General features: G+C 34.3%; 4 protein-coding genes across 5 annotated transcripts in view; all 4 read right to left on the reverse strand.

The window, feature by feature from the left end:
• The window catches only part of LOC105176622 (transcription factor MYB80), a 2,455-nt gene extending 1,763 nt beyond the window's left edge, over positions 1-692 (reverse strand). Inside the window, exons 1-2 of the mRNA XM_020698876.1 lie at positions 161-692; positions 3-63 (exon numbers count right to left, since the gene is read on the reverse strand). Coding sequence (XP_020554535.1) covers positions 3-63; positions 161-293 — 194 coding nt within the window. The 5' untranslated portion in view covers positions 294-692. The remainder of the gene's footprint in view (positions 1-2; positions 64-160) is intronic.
• LOC105176557 (probable amino acid permease 7) lies at positions 854-4,274 on the reverse strand. Its single transcript, XM_011099401.2, has 6 exons — positions 3,494-4,274; positions 2,521-2,614; positions 2,069-2,283; positions 1,824-1,957; positions 1,508-1,741; positions 854-1,431 (listed from the first exon to the last, which is right to left on the reverse strand). Exons 1-6 carry the CDS (start codon positions 3,810-3,812, stop codon positions 1,042-1,044), a joined length of 1,386 nt encoding a protein of 461 aa, XP_011097703.1. The 5' UTR covers positions 3,813-4,274; the 3' UTR covers positions 854-1,041.
• LOC105176558 (probable amino acid permease 7) lies at positions 6,064-9,906 on the reverse strand. Of its 2 annotated transcripts, none has more exons than XM_011099402.2 (7): positions 9,496-9,883; positions 9,136-9,372; positions 8,938-9,031; positions 8,608-8,822; positions 8,386-8,519; positions 8,077-8,304; positions 6,064-6,711 (listed from the first exon to the last, which is right to left on the reverse strand). In XM_011099402.2, the coding sequence occupies exons 1-7, from the start codon at positions 9,572-9,574 to the stop codon at positions 6,310-6,312; spliced, it is 1,389 nt and encodes a 462-aa protein (XP_011097704.1). In that variant the 5' UTR covers positions 9,575-9,883; the 3' UTR covers positions 6,064-6,309. The 2 variants fall into 2 exon arrangements, with proteins under 2 accessions (XP_011097704.1, XP_020554418.1); XM_020698759.1 differs by having other exon boundaries at positions 6,450-6,680; positions 9,496-9,906.
• LOC105176559 (probable amino acid permease 7) lies at positions 10,115-14,324 on the reverse strand. The gene is made up of 7 exons (XM_011099403.2): positions 13,961-14,324; positions 13,578-13,814; positions 12,377-12,470; positions 12,048-12,262; positions 11,033-11,166; positions 10,716-10,943; positions 10,115-10,631 (listed from the first exon to the last, which is right to left on the reverse strand). The coding sequence occupies exons 1-7, from the start codon at positions 14,046-14,048 to the stop codon at positions 10,230-10,232; spliced, it is 1,398 nt and encodes a 465-aa protein (XP_011097705.1). The 5' UTR covers positions 14,049-14,324; the 3' UTR covers positions 10,115-10,229.

An 18,555-nucleotide genomic window follows, 5' to 3' on the forward strand; every position in this document is an offset into this window, starting at 1 on the left:
TGAGGTCGGGACGGAGGTAATTAGTCCATCGCAATCTACAGCTCTTCCCACATCTCTGAAGACCTGAAAATCAACGTCAACCAGTCAGGTGATGGATGAGGTAAAGACGATGCAACTCTCTCTAAAGTTTCACTCCAGGAGATAGAATTCAGAAAGAAACCAGCATGCTTTGGAATGAGGCGCCAATTTCTTGTTCCATGTTGAGCAATGTAGGACGAGAGCTTTTGATCTTCCTCCGGAGTCCATTGCCCTCTCTTCACATTCTCCTTCTCGCAGCATGGAACTCGGCCCATCTCTCGCTATGAATACAGCTTCCGTATCAGATTGCAGGCGGGGAATTACTGATTTATGGCTAAAAGAATGGTGGGCTTTTAAGTTGATCTGATCAGAAGAGCTACAAGTTTGTGGTTCTTGTCTGTCTGAATAGATGGATTATTAAACTAAAGGGAATGAAATACAGAATACCAAATCAGTGGTGATTGTTTTTGGTGTGTTTGTTGTACGGTGGAAGGTGTAGATAAATAGAAAGGAGTTGGATATAGTGAGAAGAACTGCACGGTGGGGGGGTGTTTTGGGGTGGCAGTGTGCATAAAAAGTGCATGATTTGATTAAAGAATTCAACGCCATCGGGCGTGTGAGGCAGGGGGCCGGTAGCTCACCCCCAAGACGCCCGGTCAACCCCTCCCCCCACCCCCACCCCATCTCTCTGTGATCAGTTTGTGGTTGACTCTGCAGATTGAAGCAGGGTGGGTGATTTACAGATTTGCTCATTCAAAACTCACTTGTGTATATATTTGAGATATTATTAAAGTCCCAGAGAAAATTAAGGTTGACAGCCTCATGTTTCTTGCAAAAACATCCTCGTTTTCGTCCTTTACCTTGTAAACTAATCATTTCCTCCTGCATTGCAAAGGTTTCCTGCAAGAGGGTCTTTCTAGGATAAGCAGTTCTTACTGAAACAACTGATATCCCATTTAATAAAATATGTGAATGCAATTTCTATTTAATTCCAATCTCCACAATGTATACTAATTTCATCTCTCAGCTAAACCGTGCTGTCATCAGACCTTTAATCGAGCCAACGAAGGCGAACAAGATCACAAGCAAGGTAGCAAAACAATATATCCTAAGAATAATTGACTTGCTCGTCCAAGGCCCGATGTTTTTCTGCACCAAGTACATCTCCACAGGGAAATACACGACGACCGGCCAAAAGTTGATTGCTCCAGCCACTCCGACAACTTGGTTAAAGTAAGGAAACAGCATTGAAAACCCTGTTGTGAGCCCGACGTAAGCTGTTCGTAGGCACAGCCTCATGGCATTCAGTCTCAAACCCGCCATTCCTTTCAAGTCACTGTGCACAAATCTACTGTTGGGGAACTTCTTGGCCAGAAACTTCTCGATATTTGCATATAGAGGCTGACTGAATACCTAGTAGTCCATGAAAGGAACATGCACGACCGTTACTTCTGTGAAGAGCAGAGGGATGGCTGTGAATGTATAAGACCGGTAACTGATATCCCCCAACAAGATGGAGGACGACACACGCATTAGCAAAGTCAATCAGCCAGTATGGCTCATAGAAACCGAATCCAGTCAGGAGGTTCCCTGGAGTGGAATTCCCGAAAGCTGCATAGCCGAATCCTCCACAGCACAAGTAGAAGAACGTCGTGATGCATACTGCCACTACGGATGCCTTCTTCATGGTGACTTTTTCTGGTGGATTGGACTTCAGCGTATCCTTCAGATATTATGAACTCTGATAATTAGTGCTGCTCAAGAATTATACTATTATTCCTGGTACAAAAGTGAAAACTACCCACCATTATCTCTAGAAAGATGACTGAAAATGGGAAAGCAAAGGCAATGTCACCGAGCGCTTGAGAAATCGACCATACTTTTTGAGCAGCAGTAGAAGTTGGGACACCTCCGATGCTACCTTTTATTTCTCCATTTTCTGTAAAAAATACGGTTTAATTGGCCGAAATACAATAGCATATGAGAGAAGGAAACCATCTTGACTAGTTCAAGTTATTCTCATTTCAGTTCTTCTTCCGCATTCACACACCTATTACTTTGGCCAGGCCAAGTGCTGCCCCGATGGAAGAGTACATGAAGGACATGATTGCCGCGATGACTGAAAGCCACTCAGTGTTCCGAAAATCAGGTATTTGGGACACAATCACTTGAATAAGTCCAAAGATCAACATGTAATAAGCGTTTCCATATTTGCAAGCAGCTTTATGGCCTTCTCTATGGAAACAGTTCGATCTCTGAATTGCTCTGCAGCATTTGCAAGAATCGGCAGTAACAAGAGATATGAAAAGAGTTAACAGATGCTACTGCAATTTGCTGGTCGACGTAACTTGGATTTTTGACATATGTAACATACGGTATCTAAATGCAGCGAGTACTAGAAAACAGAAGCAGGAACAGAATAAATGGCAAAGTTTCTGCAAAATCCCATTCCGTTTGTCGTTCTCCCTGAGCAGGGAACGTGGATGAAGCTCATCGACATACCTCATGCTGATGGACGATGTTATTGTATAGACAATGCCTAGCTTGATGAAGTTTATCCGCACGATAATGCCACAGATCCAAGCGCTCTTCTTTCCTGAGATGCCACCGTGCAAATGTACTGTAAGATTTACTCTATATTTGATCAAGAAAACATTGAGTTTCTTCACATATACCATAACATTTTGCGTTTACATATAATAATGCATTTTAACTTCACTCTGGAACCGAGCATGCGCCTGAACAGGCAAACTCCTCCAATTTTATACATCTTGTCCCAACTTTAGGATTTCACTTTGCTAAAAGTGGTGCAGATATTCACAGCTCACATGCAAGTGAATCTTGATGTGAGCTAACAGGGGCATTTGAAGTTATCTGTCGTTTATTTAGTACAATGCACGGGAGAAATGTACATGAGATATTGGAAATATCGAAATGCTTAAGTCGGGCACTGTGCAAGTTATTCCAAGATAACGGTCTGATTCCATCTTCGAGTACCGTGAGATTCCATGGAGACAATCGAAAATTATGAAGGAAGTACCTAGGCTTATAGTATGATATTCTTATGACATTTCATACGCAATCCTAGTTTACTAGTACTTCATCAATAATTTCCACAGCTCGTGTTTTGGACTTATGCTGACCATATTGAGATTGTAGTAACCAAACCTTATCGCGATGTCTTAACATTCCACCGTATCAATTATGAGTCTAAGACTAACTCAAGATTCCATTCTCACACTACAGGACTCAACTCTAAGGATTTGTCCTTTCAGTATATAATAGAAAATTCAACTTGTTGACAAGTCACACGCAGCGCAGGATAGAACATTAACAGAGATGAACGAAAGAATCGTTTTCAAGACATGAGTCATCTTATTCCAATTCATCGTATATGCTATGCAGAACAGAATAAGGATGTTTTTTTGATTTTTCAGAATTCTTGCAGGTAGAATAAGTTTAGCAGACTACTGACCTAGAATTCTCTGAACTGCATCCAAGTAGGAGCCATTTCTGTGAAAACCATCATTGGGATCAGGAGATTTGTAGCAACTGCAAAGAAGAAAAGCGGAAGTAAGCGTAACCGAGGCAAACGCCAGCATGGTCAATGGACCTGCGATCCATCCAAGCCGTGAAACGCTCCATGCTAACGACAACACTCCCGACCCGATCACTGCTGTAATAATATGTGCCAGAGCGGTCCAGACAGTTCCTGATCGCTCAACCGGAGGAACACACATAGTAACTACTTTCTTAGTCTTAGTACCAAATATTCTTGCACTTTGCTGATGCATAAGCTGTGCAACTACTTGGTTTGAACATGAAATAAGGTCATATTTGGTCCAGTTTATGGCAGCAGTGTGGAGCCAAGTCTTGTTTTTTAAGATTCCTGTTTCCTTTCCTCTATGATGAGCACACTTCGTTGCACTATAAACCAGAAAGAACCAATTAAATTGCAAGATGAAAAGACAAACTTATGTTCTGACAGTAACAGCAAGCAAAAGATGAGGTTGTCCCACAGTAAACCATACAGATCATATTTCAATCAACAGATTGGACAATTTGTCTCATTTAAGCTGTTGCTCCAGCATTAAAACAGGGAATACTGCCTGAAGATATCCCAAGAAAAGAGTAATCACAAATAAGAAGGGTAAATTACAAACAAATTTTTTGGGTTTGACGTAATTACGAATAATCTTCGTTGATTAAAAAATTACAAAAAAATAAACTTCTGATGCTCGATGAAATTATATAATTCTTGGATGGAGGGCAGTATTGTCAATTTTGTATTTAATGTATTTTTTTCTTTTTTAAAAAATAAAAAAATTGTAAAAAACAATCAAACGAACCTTCAAATAAGAGAATATTCTCTTGATAATTTTTTAAATAACAAAAACATATTTTAAATTAGCCAAAACCATAAAGAAGAAAGAAGAAAGCATCAGAGAAAAAGAGGCAAACAGTTTAAACAAGATTGGGCACACAGTTAGCAAAACAACCTCTTCAAAAGCTAAAAAGACAATCAAAAGCATAAAAGTATTATTCCTCTTTAAGCAAAGACTGCAGTCTTTTAGGGCTTTTTGTCTAACAAAACTGATACTGAATCTTCACCAATCTCAAGAACAAAGTAGATTGCGAGGGTTCATCATCTTGATTAAAATTAAAGAAAAAAGACACGATTGCAGGATCATCACGAATTGTTCGGAATGGGGAAATTAATGTAGATAAACTACTTTGGAAAGAAAATGGACTGACCTGTCTTAAGGGAATGCTTCATAATTTCACAAATGATGACAAAGAAGAAGGGAAAGGTGCAAGAAATTTCTTTTCCTCAAATTAAATTAATTACAAAATAAATCAGATATACCATTATACATCAATCATACAACAAATATATTGCACTTATCATTAAATTAAACCAAACCCGACCCATGCGTCGGATCATCTCCACTTATTTCCATGCCAACAAACATATTAGTACGATTAACTGTGTATTGTCAGCCGCATGTATGTATGCGTACATTTCTAGATACAATGTATGTACATTGTACAAGTTACAACAGTTTGCCTGTGATGTACGAAATTGTCGAAATTGATTGCAAATGAGAAGGTTTAGTGACTTATAAATTTTAATATTTCTTCTTTGTAGCGAGTCTTCTTTTTAGGATATAGTTTCTACAAAGGTAGAATGAATAATATTTCGTGCAGATTGATTGAATTGCTAGTCACATCAGTACAAAAATTAATCGTGTCATTTATTATAAATTCATACATATTCGAGTTGGAATCTAAGTAAGACCAAATTGGTAATACCCGAATAAATACAACTCGGATCCTAAGTCATTTTAGACATTAAATAATATTTTCTTTTTTAAGAATATTTATATCGTTTCAAGGCATTTAAAATGTAATCCCGACATTGATATTTTGGAGTCATTTTAAGGTATTTGTGTCATATCCGGACTCAAATAGAATGACAACTTTCGTTCTGTTTTTCTGATAAACGTATTAAATAAATAGGTCCCACTAACGGATGGAGTAGGTCTGAATCCAATTAAATGGGTTTCAAGATAAGTCTTTGATCCAAACCTAAAATTTAGGGATGATTATACTCTCATTTTTTTAAAATTTAATATAATTATATATTTTTTAGGTTTTCTTTCGTCTAATAAATAAGTCTCTCTATTAGTCAAAATTCACTAAATTTATTAATATTAATAAAAAGGTGAATGAAAATTGATATTTATCCTCGATTAACTTATTACTAACTTAATGTAAGTCAAACAATTTTTTTCTGGCTAAACCATCTTTATAACAGTGAAGATATACCTCATCACATGTATTAACATGTGAATATATGATAATTTAGTCACAAAAAAATTATTTAACCTACAACAAATCAGTAATAAATCAATTTGGGGGTATATATATATATATATATATATTATCTATTTTTTCTTACTAGTATTAGTAAATTTGCTTAATCTTTACTAATGAAAGGACTTATTTGTAAGACGAAAATAAACCTCAGGGTACTGGATGTAATTTTTCAAACCACATAAAATTTAGGTATAATTACACCAAATATCAATTATCCCTAAAATTTATAAGCCCTTCAAAATTTTTGTATGCAAACTAATGTGGGCACATGTGACAGCAACAAAGCACAATTAGTGAAACTAAGGAATAGAGCCCTATACTATACAACATATGTAATTCACAATAATAACCTGAAATTCCTTTTTTTGGCTATAGACTTGGGCAGAAAAGACAGTATGGAGTTGTGAGTTTCTAGCTGAACCGGGCAGCTACAAGGCCTTGAATCGAACCGGCCAAAGCAAACATGGTTAGAACGAAGCAAAGAAGGCTGAAACTCCTGAGAAGAATCCAAGTGGTTGTCCAGCCTCTGATGTTTCTCTGTCTCAGCCACATTTCCACTGGGAAGTATATAGATAAGGGCCAAAAGTTGAGGGCTCCAAGAACACCTAGTACCTGGTTGAAGTAAGGGAACATCATTGCTACTGCAGTTGTTGAGACAACATAAGCTGTCCTGAAACACACCCTCTGCAGATTCATCTTCAGAGCTGGCAGGAATGGGAGTTTGAGAGTGTAGTGTTTGTGGACGAATGGGCTGTCCGGGAGCTGCTCCGCCAACCATTTGTCTGCCACCGCGAATACCGGTTGAGAATACATCTGAGGATCGGAACATAGGGAACAAAATCATGTGTTGTTGAGATAATAAAACCGTTATTGGTATTGGAGTACGAGGTCCCACCAATTTATGTTCATACATTTTTTGCGGTTAGGGGTAGGCTTCTAATTTTACATGTCCTCGTCACTTATAGTTGATCAATGGCGTCTATACAAATATTCTATCCTGGTAACGAAACCTTAAACAACGATGAATTTGAGAACGATTGGGGTTAAAAATCTTTCTATAGCCTTTCGAGAGAGATGTTTATTGCTCCACTACAACTTGAAGTCGTACACACTTAGAGGTGTTGGGGCATCCCCAATTAGGATACTCTAACACCTAAGTCGGTCGATGGGTCAAAAGGTCATAATATCAAAGGTGATAATACTTTCAAGTGTTAATTACGCTTAACAAATAAAAAATTACAATTTTCCTCAAAAAAAAAATTAAAATTACACTTACACCCCCTTCAGAAAGTTTCAATTTACACATGATCTCTTTCGTTAGAGGTTGAACGAAAAATGCTGACATCAGTAAAAAAAATATTACATGAATTTTTAATTTTACTCCTTACTGAAGATTCTCATGTATATATTTGTACTTGTAAGGGGATAAAACATATATAAGGGATAATTACATTTACACCCTCTCACATATTGTCTCTTTACACAAACCACCCTTACCTTTTGAAAAATTATAAAAACCACCCCTGATAGCATTTAAAATAAAAAAATGTCCCTGTTGGCTATATCAACCTTTAAAATAATTTTTCAAGGACAGAAATACCCTCATGGGTGTTTCTGTAATTATCAAAAGGTAGAAGAGATGTCAAAGTAAGATTTATGAAGATGAGTAATATGACCCCATATATTTTTTTATTATTCATGCCATTTTTTAGTTTAAATCTAAATTATTTTATTAACTTTTAATTAAATCTCTATATAAAATTAGACCTTTTAATAATTAAAATATTAAATTATTCAATTAACATATAAACGTAGAATTTTCAGAGAGAATTTAAATATAATTTTGAAACTTCTATTAAAATAAAATATAATATCGTATTTTCAAAAGGGATCTAAACATAATTAACCCTGTATCTTATAAAATAGTGATTGTGGGCAACTGTATGGCCTACAAGTATAAGTTATGTTGCCGACTTGTGTGAAAATCACGTGGATCCTTGACATGTTTGGCTACTCGCAAGGATACTTGTGATAGTTACATATTATCTACAGTAAAGAGTGTTAGATTTTTCTTCTTATCCTCACACATGTTTCACAATGTGTCGTATAGAGATGGAGCAAGAATCACAGCAGACCAATGGAGAACAAGACTTTGTACTGACTTAGTTGCAGCATTACCTGATATCCTCCGACTAAGTGTAGAACGATGCACGCGTTAGCAAAGTCGATCAGCCAGTAAGGCTCATAGAAGCCGAAGCCGGTCAAGAGATTCCCCGGCGTTTGATCTCCGAAAGCTGCATATCCGAAGCCTCCACAGCTGAGATAGAAAAACGTCGTGATGCAGATGGAAACTACCGAAGCATTCTTCATCGTCTCACTCTCCGGTGGAGGTGATCTCAAAGTGTCCTTCAAAAGTTTGATGACAGAGTTTAGAATCTTGTCTGATTATTTCAGTGGACTTATGTTGCAGGTGAAAGGCCTTTTTACCTGGATGTTGAGAACAATCATTGAGTATGGATAGGCAAAAGCAATGTCTCCAAGTGCCTGACAAACCAGCCACAGTTTCTGAGTCCTAGACGATGCAGAAAGACCATCGATGCTGCCCTGAACTACTCCGTCTCCTGTAATAGACGAACATTCAAAGGCAATTCAGTACTCAATTCTGTAAAATTTTATGTTGTCCTGATCAAGAGTAGATAAAAAAACGACCAATGACTTTTGCGGCTCCTAATCCCAGTCCAATGGAAGAATAGGCGAACGACATGATTGCAGCAACTACAGACAGCCAATCCATGCTATGGAAATCCGGTATCAGAGACATAAATACTTGAACTAGTCCGAATATCAGCATGTAAAACGTGTCTCCAAATTCGCAAGAAGCATCGTGTCCATGCTTATGGTAACAGTTTGACCTCTCTATTGCTCTGTTTGTCAAAAAGAACAGAAGATTCAGAACAGATCAAACATGATCTCTGTAAGAAATGTAATAGACTTTAGTAGTTTCACCAGTTAAGGCAGCGGTAATAGTAGGAAAGGTACCTCAAGCAGGTCGCAGAAGTAATGACATAAGCAATTCCGGTCCCGTAGAAACTTATCTGCATAACTAGCTCACAAATCCAAGCACTCCTCTCTCCTACAGTGCCAAATTTTTCCAAGGATTCAGAGTTACTGATTTCTTGACTAGCGTTAAACGGGCTGATCAAGATTAGAAACTGACTGTAGCTGTGATGATCTTACCTAAATACAACCGAACAGCATCAGTGTAGGACCTGTTCCTGATAGGACCATACTCTGGGTCGGGAGATCTATAGCAATCGCAGAGGAGGAACGTAGAAATCAAAGTGATGAAGGCAAAAAACAGCATCAAAAAAGGGCCCGCTATCCAGCCCAGCTGAGCCATGCTCCAGGCCAGAGAGAGCACACCCGAGCCTATCACTCCGGTTATGATATGGGCCACGGCTGTCCATATTGTCCCTTTACCATACGAAAAGTACCAGAATCACTCATCAGGAAGTTGCAAGAGAGTTCTAAGAGAGAAGATACTGGATTAATTGTAAATTTGTAAGGAAAAAGAAACACAAAGAGGAGACAGCAAACCAGTTCTTTTGGTGGCAGAGTTGTCTGAAGAGGAACTGAATTGTAGTAAGGGCAGATCATCTGATTCTGTTATTCCCATTGTAATTCACCAGGATTCTTAGACTCGAATACGAGAACTGTTATGCCGTTGTTATTGATGCGTGCTCTTTCCGGACAGGAAATTTTGAGACAAAAGTCAGGTTTCTACCATTGTTTCTACCATTGTTGATAGAGACATTGCTTCTATGGAAAACTGGTCCCCCCACTAGTACACTTACTCATTTTTTACAACACAAACATGTCACCTTTCGTGCAATAATGTTGCTACCCGACGTAATATCCCCTTCCCAATCCAATTAATTATGTTGCTGGTTATGTACATACGTCTTCTTAAATAATTTCAATTATGTTTTTGTCTAATGACCTAACCCTTAACATACTTTTTTCTTGATAAATAATTGCGTTTCTTTTCTATCTAATGGCCTAACCTTTATGGTGGAGAACTTTCTGAGATTTGAATTGTGGGTTTTGAAAATTATACGAGCTTTCAAGAATACACGTCTTCTTATACTTATAAGGGTGGCCAACGGTTGATTTACACTGCAAAGTCAGAACACGCATGAAGAGAAGACTAATGAAGTTAGAGACGTGCAAGGTAGAGATTTAAGTTAAGCCTTAATGTCAACTTAGAAACAAGCTTTAGATTGTATTACACTTGGAATAAGCAATAGTTTCACAGTCAATTTCAGCTTTTTTCAGCTAAATTTCGCCCTCATTAATCCTTCAATAGATCCAATCAAGCCCACCAATGACAGAACCAAAGCAAACATGCTGAACACTTGAAGATAAATCCACTTTCTCGTCCACGCTCCAGTTTTAGACTGCACAAAATACATTTCAACAGGAAAGTACACAGCAAGTGGCCAAAAGTTGAGTGCTCCCAGAACTCCCAGAACCTGGTTGAAATAAGGGAAGACCATTGCTACTCCGGTGGTTGAAATAACGTATGCAGTCCGGAAACATAGCCTCAACATGTTCATCTGAAAGGCCGGTAGCAGTGGGAGTTTACAAGTGTAGAACTTGTTGATGAATCTACTCTGGGGGAACTTCTCAGCAAGCCATCTTTCTGCATATGCAAATACCGGCTGACTATACACCTGAACGACAAGCGATCCCGTTTGTTAATTTCAAGTAAAAAGCTGAGGATGAGCAACATGTACAATTACATCTCTTATGATCACCTGGTATCCTCCTATTAGATGTAGAATGATGCAAGCGTTAGCAAAGTCTACAAGCCAATATGGCTCATAGAATCCGAATCCCGTCAAGAGGTTCCCAGGCGTTTGGTCTCCAAATGCTGCGTATCCAAAGCATCCACAGCAGAGGTAGAAGAACGTGGTGATGAGTATTGAAGCCATGGTTGCCTTCTTCATGGTCTGGTTTTCTGGTGGAGGTGACTTGAGAGTATCCTTAAGTCCAAAAAGGCTAAACTTGTCAAATTTCTCTTTGGGGTGGAGATGATTTTTTTTGTTTGATTTATGTTTGTAGATTTGAACACCTGAATTTCCAAGACAATTTGTGTGTATGGATAAGAAAAAGCAATGTCTCCAAGTGCCTGAAAAACTAGCCAGACTTTTTGAGCAGAAGTGTGGGTTTGGATGCCTCCGATGCTTCCCTTGATCTTTCTATTTTCTGTAAAACCATAAATCAGTACCTGGAGTTTCAACAGTAACTCAACCAGGAGATACATTTCTTCCCATTTTTTTCATAAAACAAATGTTGGGACCAGACCAGAATTCTGTTAGAATATTGCACGGAAAATTACGAAGGAAACATCAAACAGAACGGTTCGGAAAATGCTACAACGTCCATTCCAAGTTCCTCAACTTTTGTTTCTCTTCCTACTATAATAGACGACAATTCATCAACTGTTCATACTAGACTTGAAAACATATTTTAAAATTCTAAATCTAAGCCTGACAATAAAGTCAAATCCACAAATTACGTTAAAATATAATATTGAATCCAACTTGGTACTACAATAAATTCTAAGTAAACATAAACAAAAGGAGAAATCAAAGGAGGTTGGAGCCTCACAATCGATGAGACTGTACGGTTGTAGCCCCACAACTAAGAAGTTATGAACTCAAATTAATTTTTGGTTTACTTGTTAGAGATAATTACATCATCCTCCCTTAAAATTTTGTATAATTACATATAGAACCCCATGTTTGATCTATAATCAATCAATTGTAGGTAAAGATGATTTTTCATTTAAATTTTTTACTGGTATCAACGAATTCTGTGAATTTTTTAACCCATAAATTTATTTATTGGATAAAGACAAAAGTTAATTATATTATGTGTAATTTCTCAAATTACAAGAAGATTTATATATAATTACATCAAACATTAGGTGAGAACGGTGTAATTATCCATTTTATTATTTGAATTGAAACTATTGATATATTTAACCAATGTTTGACATTTGAACGTTGTAAATGGTGCAATGAACCAAGCACGAAAAGAGGAAAAAAAGGAGAGAGAGAGAGACGAAAGTTTGGAGGGCATACCAACTACAGTTGCAAAGCCGAGTCCGAATCCAATGAAAGCATAGGAGAAGGACATAATTGCCGCAATAACAGACAGCCACGCCATGTTGTGAAAATCTGGTATCTGAGACACTATAACCTGAATCAACCCAAACACCAACATGAATTTGTTGTCCCCGTATTTGCACTCAGCATCCCGACCCTCATCGTGGTAACAGTCTGACCGTAGAATCGCTCTGCACATGAGTTTAAACGGTGGTTCTTAAAAACGTCGATAGTTGGTTTACTACCAGTACCAGGTAAAGGCAATTCTGGTCCGAAGCTGAAACCGCTATTTCCCTACTGCTTACTTCACACTGGACGCCGTGACGATTGTATACGCCACTCCACATCCGTAGAAGCTCTCCAGTACAATTATTGCGCAGATTCTTTGCTTCTTCTTCCCTGAAACATCAAATTATGGTATAGATAAAATATTAATCCAAAAGAATTATACAAATTAAAAAATTCTTAATCAAATCAATTTGGTAGGGTAGGCACTTAGAGAAAAAATAAATAAATAAATAAATAATTCAGGCCCGAACCTAATAAAAAATATATATTGTCCCTATCTATTAATATTTATGGATCTTTATACTCAAATTTGACCATGAAAGATATGCTTCTATTTTCTTTAGCAATTTAATTGAATTATCATCAACTAATTTAATTAAATTTAAGACGGAGTAAAATTATGTAATTTTTTAATCGTGTGCAATTTTTAATCAATAAAAAGTTGAATGATCCAGATTTTGATCAATCAGTTGATAAATAAAAGTTAAAACAATATTGACAAATCCAATGAATATATTGAATTATAATAAATTTTTGCTAGTTTGAAACACAATTTTCTTTCTCTGATAACAATTTATTTTGATATCTAAATATGAGTAGTTTATCTATTGACTTCTATTTTAGTACGTATTTTTTTGGTACAATATGTTTCCAACGTGTTTTATTATTTTAGCTTTAATTCATATTTTTTAGTTTCTTTTACTAATATTGTGTGTTGAGTAAAAATACCATACATCGCCTATCTAAAAATAATAATAATAATAATAAAGATAAACATGTCGTGATCTTACCAAATTCATAACTTATTGTCTGAAAAAAACAACTTTGGATCTTGAGAAAGGTAAAATTCGATTGGGTAGACATTAATTTATTGGATTTTTGCTTCTCTATTTATTCGACACCCCTAGTTCGAACCCAATCAAACAAAACATGCGTGTGATGAAAGCCTTGTGATTGGTTTTTCCAATTTAGATTAGAGAAGGTGTTTGTCTGAACTTTTTTAAAATATTTTGTATCATCTAAACGTCTTATTTTAAAATTTTATAAACTATTTAAAAAAAATTTGTCAAATACTTTTTCTTGTACTTATAAGCTCTCAATCATCTTATAAAATGTTGCATGTAAGTTTAGGCAAACAGCCTCTTGGACTAATTTGGACTAAATTTCTCCAATCTAACATAACAACAATATAGAGAGTGAATAGAAAAAGAAACTGACCCAAGAAAAACTTTACGGCTTCGATGAAGGAGCGGTTAAGGATGGGACCAGAAGCCGGATCCGGTGACCTGTAGCAGTCACAGACGAGGAAAATGGAGATCTGAGTGATGGCTGCGAAGAGGACTATAGTCAAAGGACCGGCAACCCAACCCAACTGCGCCGTACTCCATGCCAGAGACAACACCCCCGCCCCGATCACTCCCGTTATGATATGCGCAACCGCCGTCCATATCGTCCCTGCAAACCGCAATAACCCCCACCACTCCAAATCAAATTCCTCTCAGAAACTTGAGAAATTCTTCGTCATTAACGTATACTCTATTCACGAAATACAGCAGCGCTAACTGAGTATATATACGGTGGTAGATTGAGAGACGACCTACCGGTTCGGTTGGAGAGCTCTGGGATCTGGAAACTGGTCTTGGGATCCTTGAGCGAGGAAGTGCGGCCGTTAATCTCCATCATCTCCATTTACTGTTTTCTGTGGGAATCCAAGTAAACTTTTGCTTGATTCAGCATATATAAACACAAGAGGGAAACAGCAGTGTCTATATATAGAATGGAAGAATGATGACGATGATGATGATACAAGGGCCGGTAGGGTAGTGATTCAGAGCCACTGCTTCCCCAATCAATCACTGACAAACACAATTTGTCAGTTACCTGATTTGCAGTCCCACTCCAAAAAGTGGATTGGAGTTTTCCCAATTCTATTCACTTAACATATCCACTCCAAAAAGTTTGAAATTATACTTTTCCCATCTCGCTCACGAAATGACTTTTCTCCTAATCTGTTACTATAGAGTTAAATTACTGTTTTTATATTACATTTACATTGTATATACATAATATACTTTTTTTAAATATTAATTATATATATAACGTACAATTTGAAATGTAATATTGATTTTAAGAAATTATATATATAATATTAATTAATAATAAAATATCTTTTTACAATGCATTAGGACAAGATGTAATCATTCAAGCTAAATGACAAATTTTGACAAGTACTGACATTTCAACTAACATACGGCACGGCACACTCAATTATGTACGCCCACTTTCCCTTAAATTTTTATTTTAATTTATTATCTTCTTTTTTCTTGAATTTAATTTTTTTTTTTATAAAAATCTTTTTTGTAATACTACTTTTTTACTGAAAAAATGATAATGGGTAAACAAAAATTTAAAGGGATAATTATATTATATTCTCTGATTTATGATTTATTTATATAAATTACTCATATTTTTTGGACAACTACAGAAATCACTCCTGACAGCTAAAGCGTAGAGACAATATGTGTAGTGTTGTTCACCTTTTTCGGGGGTTTATATGTAGTTTTTTTCTAAAAGTAAGAGTTATTTATGTAGATGATATTAACGTTTTTTATAGGTGTATGTGCTATTTTTCAAAAAATAAAGGCAACTTAGTCAAATGAACTATAATTTAAGGAGGTGCAGATACCTTCCATAGGAAGAGACCTAAGATTAGTTACATTGTCATATTTGGTATATTTGTTTAGTAAAGATGTACTGTATTTCAAGATTGCCTTTCTATATATACTAAAATATATTATTTCAAAATTTTAATTTATGAAAATTAAAATCATCACCAAGAAATATATATATATATATATAATATTGAAAGGATTGTGAAAGCAAATAACCCTCTATTTATAGTAAAAACTTGTGACTCGTGATATTGCTTAATAATTCATAAACAAGTAAAGCGACTGATTTTCTCAAAAATAAAGACATAATTATATTATAAATAAGTAAAGTGACAAGTGGCATACTGTTTCTACAAGCATATAATAAATATTTTTTTATAATTTTAAAATATATTATAAATAAAAATAAAATATATAAATTAATATGTCGTTTTTTTTTTACCAAAAAAAAAAGAAAATCAATTTAAAGATATTATTGACCCAACCAAAGAAAAGTACCTTTTTCATTTTCATTATTTCTTAAATATTTTTTACTTGTTGTTGGATATTTATGGAAGATATTAAATTTGAAAAAATCAAGATAAACCTTACATCCATGCTAATATTAAAAAGAAAAAAGTTCTTTATATCCACAAAAGTCGGTTAATGACACGGTCGTGCTAATATATAAATATAATAATTGTACTCTTAATTGATTAATTTTATAAATTATTAGTTATCATGACACGTCGTTTCTGCATGCGTATAATAAATTATATTTTAATATTTTAAAATATATAATGAATAATCAATAAATAAATAAATATAAACCAACCCATCCATTTTTAAAGGAAAAAAAAAAAGAAAGAAAAAGGAGGAAACAAGAAATATCAACTTATGTATTATCAGCATAATAATAAAATTGATGTTGCGTTGTCGGCTATAGTTTGTGAGAGAAAAATACAATTTCTTATATATTAGTATAGATATATATATATATATATTTAACAAAACTGACTCAATGTCGTATGAACAACACTACATCAATTTTTTTATTATGATAATAATATCTTAAGTTGATTTTATTTTTTTAAAAGAAAAAAAGTAATTTATTGAGGTATATATATTTTATTTTTATTTATAATATATTTTATATGCATACAGGTAAGATGTGCGACGACCGCTAATTTCCCTTAAAAAATTGCACATCATGAGTTAATTAAGAAAATATTCCTTCTTAAATTATGATTTGTCACCCAAAAAAAATGTCCTAGAAATTAATTAATCTAATTAAAACCATTATTGACCATAATCCTTAATTACAATCTTTTACAAACGCACATCATCTGTTAATAAGGAAATATTCATTTTTACAATATGATTTGTTATAAAAAATAAACTTGTTATAGAAATTAGTTTGTAATTATAGAAATAATATTATCTATTATAGCAAGGAGTACTTTGACCAAGATTATGACTCCATTCAAATTTTCTAACATTTTGAATTTTTATTAATTACTTTAAAAAGACTCATCGATAAATACAAATTTCGATAAACATAAATTTTCTATAATCCATTTATTGACTTATTAAATGACATTTGTTTGCTTATTAAATTGTTAATATTATAATTTGTAAGGTCAATTACACTTAGACCCTATAAAAATACGTAATTACACTTCAAGAAAATTAAAATTGCACTTACACCCATAAAAAGATTCTCCGTTTATACCTGATCAATTTTTGTTAGGGTATGGACGGAAAATATTGAATATTTTTATGTACATTTTCGTACTTATAATGGGACAAATAAAATATATATAGTGAAGTTAATATCATTGCATTTTTTTCTTTATATGTAAAAGTTATTCTATGGGAACATAAAGAGGGGTAAAATTAGAAATTTTTGTAAATTATTTTGTTGACGTCAGTATTTTTCATTCAAATTCTAATAAAAGGGAATCAAATATAAATGGTGATTTTTTAGAGGGACTTAAGTGTAATTAACTATTATTTGTAGTGTACTTCTTATTACCATATAATATTTTGTTTTAGAAATTATTTTATTTTTATGGTTTCTAACAATAATACCCATTTAAGCCCGTTGAAAGGCCCATTGGGTTAAATGAGTTGTAGACAAGTTTTTTCATAACTCGGCCACCAATGCCTAAAAGCCTCTAGACCAAAAAGGATCCGGATCTGAACCCGGTGGGCTGACACTGCTTCGATTCAGAATTCGGATCATTTCTGTTATTCATTCAGGAAGTTGGTTTTGATGATGACCCAACCCGTTTCCGCTCTTTACGGATTATTGTAAGAAGATCCGACTTCGGAGGATTAAGGTTTTCTTTCTAAATATACAAATAATGTAATAATTTAAATGATACTGATGTGGTGGTAATAAAATAGATCAAGATACACATTTTTTTTTAATTTTAAGATCAGTTCTGATTTCGACTCTAGTTCCTAATGTAAATTCAAGTATGTGGAGTCTTATAGTGACCATTAGATCAAACTTGGAGTTGCTGTTCAAGTGGAATTTTACAATTATGAAAATATATAAACTGGATCAATTATACTTAAACCTTCTCTAAAATTACGAAGTTATTCTTTTTTTTAAAAAAAATAAAATTATATTTACGCCCACTTTGAAAACTCTTCCTATACACGTGACACCTTGTTAGGGTTTAGACACAAAATTCTAAGACATTACTGGAAGAAAAAGGCATAAATTTTAATGTTACCCCTTATTTAATATTTTTATGTATATTTTTATACTTATAATGGGATAAAGATAATATATAAATGTAAAGTGAGGTAAATATGGTTATATTTTTTTTTCTTATAAGTACATAATTTTTATATCAAAATATTGAATAAGGGGTAAAATTAAAATTTATGTATATTTTTTTGTTAATGTCAATAATTTCCATCCAAATCGTAACGAAAAGGGGTTAGGTGTAAACAGTGAATTTTTAGAGGGTGTGTCAATGTGATTTTAGACTTTTTTAAGAAAAAGTGTACTATTGCATTTTTAGAGAGGGTCTAAGTGTAACTAAACATATATAAATACTAGTTCTCCATGTTTCAAGTACAACTCTTATTTTCTATATATTTTTACGACCTTACATATTTCTCGTGAACGATCCTACTGACTTAAACATCGGAGAGTAGGACTGAGAAAATAACAAAACTATTTGATATTCGATTGATTGATTGATAACAACTCGTTTGAACTTGATTTGTTAAACTTAACAAACCAAAGTTGAGTTATTTTGGAGGAAGTTATAAAATCAATTTTATATCTTTCTTTAAAAATAAAGAATATTATCAAAAAATATTGGGACAATAAAATAAGGATAAATTATAATAACCTTTCTTGAAATATGGCATAATTACGAATACTCCCTAATTATTTGAAAAATTACAAATACCTCCTGATATTTGATGAAATTATGTAATCATCGAATAAATACATAAAGAGTCAACTTTGCCTTTATAGTATTTTTTTTATTCTTTTTTAAATTTAAAACTTATAAAAAAAA

This window comes from Sesamum indicum, linkage group LG14 (genome assembly GCF_000512975.1).
Source record: "Sesamum indicum cultivar Zhongzhi No. 13 linkage group LG14, S_indicum_v1.0, whole genome shotgun sequence".
In the NCBI taxonomy this organism is placed as follows: domain Eukaryota; kingdom Viridiplantae; phylum Streptophyta; class Magnoliopsida; order Lamiales; family Pedaliaceae; genus Sesamum; species Sesamum indicum.

Bases quoted from the DNA above. Each gene is read 5' to 3' on its own strand.
- LOC105176557 (XM_011099401.2), bottom strand. From the start codon at position 3,812: ATGCATCAGCAAAGTGCAAGAATATTTGGTACTAAGACTAAGAAAGTA. The intron at 2,284-2,520 runs GTATGTCGATGA...CAAATGCTGCAG, and splicing joins ACATCGTCCATCAGCATGAG to AGCAATTCAGAGATCGAACT. The intron at 1,742-1,823 runs GTGGGTAGTTTT...TAATATCTGAAG, and splicing joins TCATCTTTCTAGAGATAATG to GATACGCTGAAGTCCAATCC.
- LOC105176558 (XM_011099402.2), bottom strand. From the start codon at position 9,574: ATGGGAATAACAGAATCAGATGATCTGCCCTTACTACAATTCAGTTCC. The intron at 9,032-9,135 runs GTAAGATCATCA...TTGGCACTGTAG, and splicing joins TGCTGTTCGGTTGTATTTAG to GAGAGAGGAGTGCTTGGATT. The intron at 8,823-8,937 runs GTACCTTTCCTA...TTTGACAAACAG, and splicing joins ACTTCTGCGACCTGCTTGAG to AGCAATAGAGAGGTCAAACT.
- LOC105176559 (XM_011099403.2), bottom strand. From the start codon at position 14,048: ATGGAGATGATGGAGATTAACGGCCGCACTTCCTCGCTCAAGGATCCC. The intron at 12,471-13,577 runs GTCAGTTTCTTT...TTGATGTTTCAG, and splicing joins AGCCGTAAAGTTTTTCTTGG to GGAAGAAGAAGCAAAGAATC. The intron at 11,167-12,047 runs GTATGCCCTCCA...ATGGTTTTACAG, and splicing joins CGGCTTTGCAACTGTAGTTG to AAAATAGAAAGATCAAGGGA.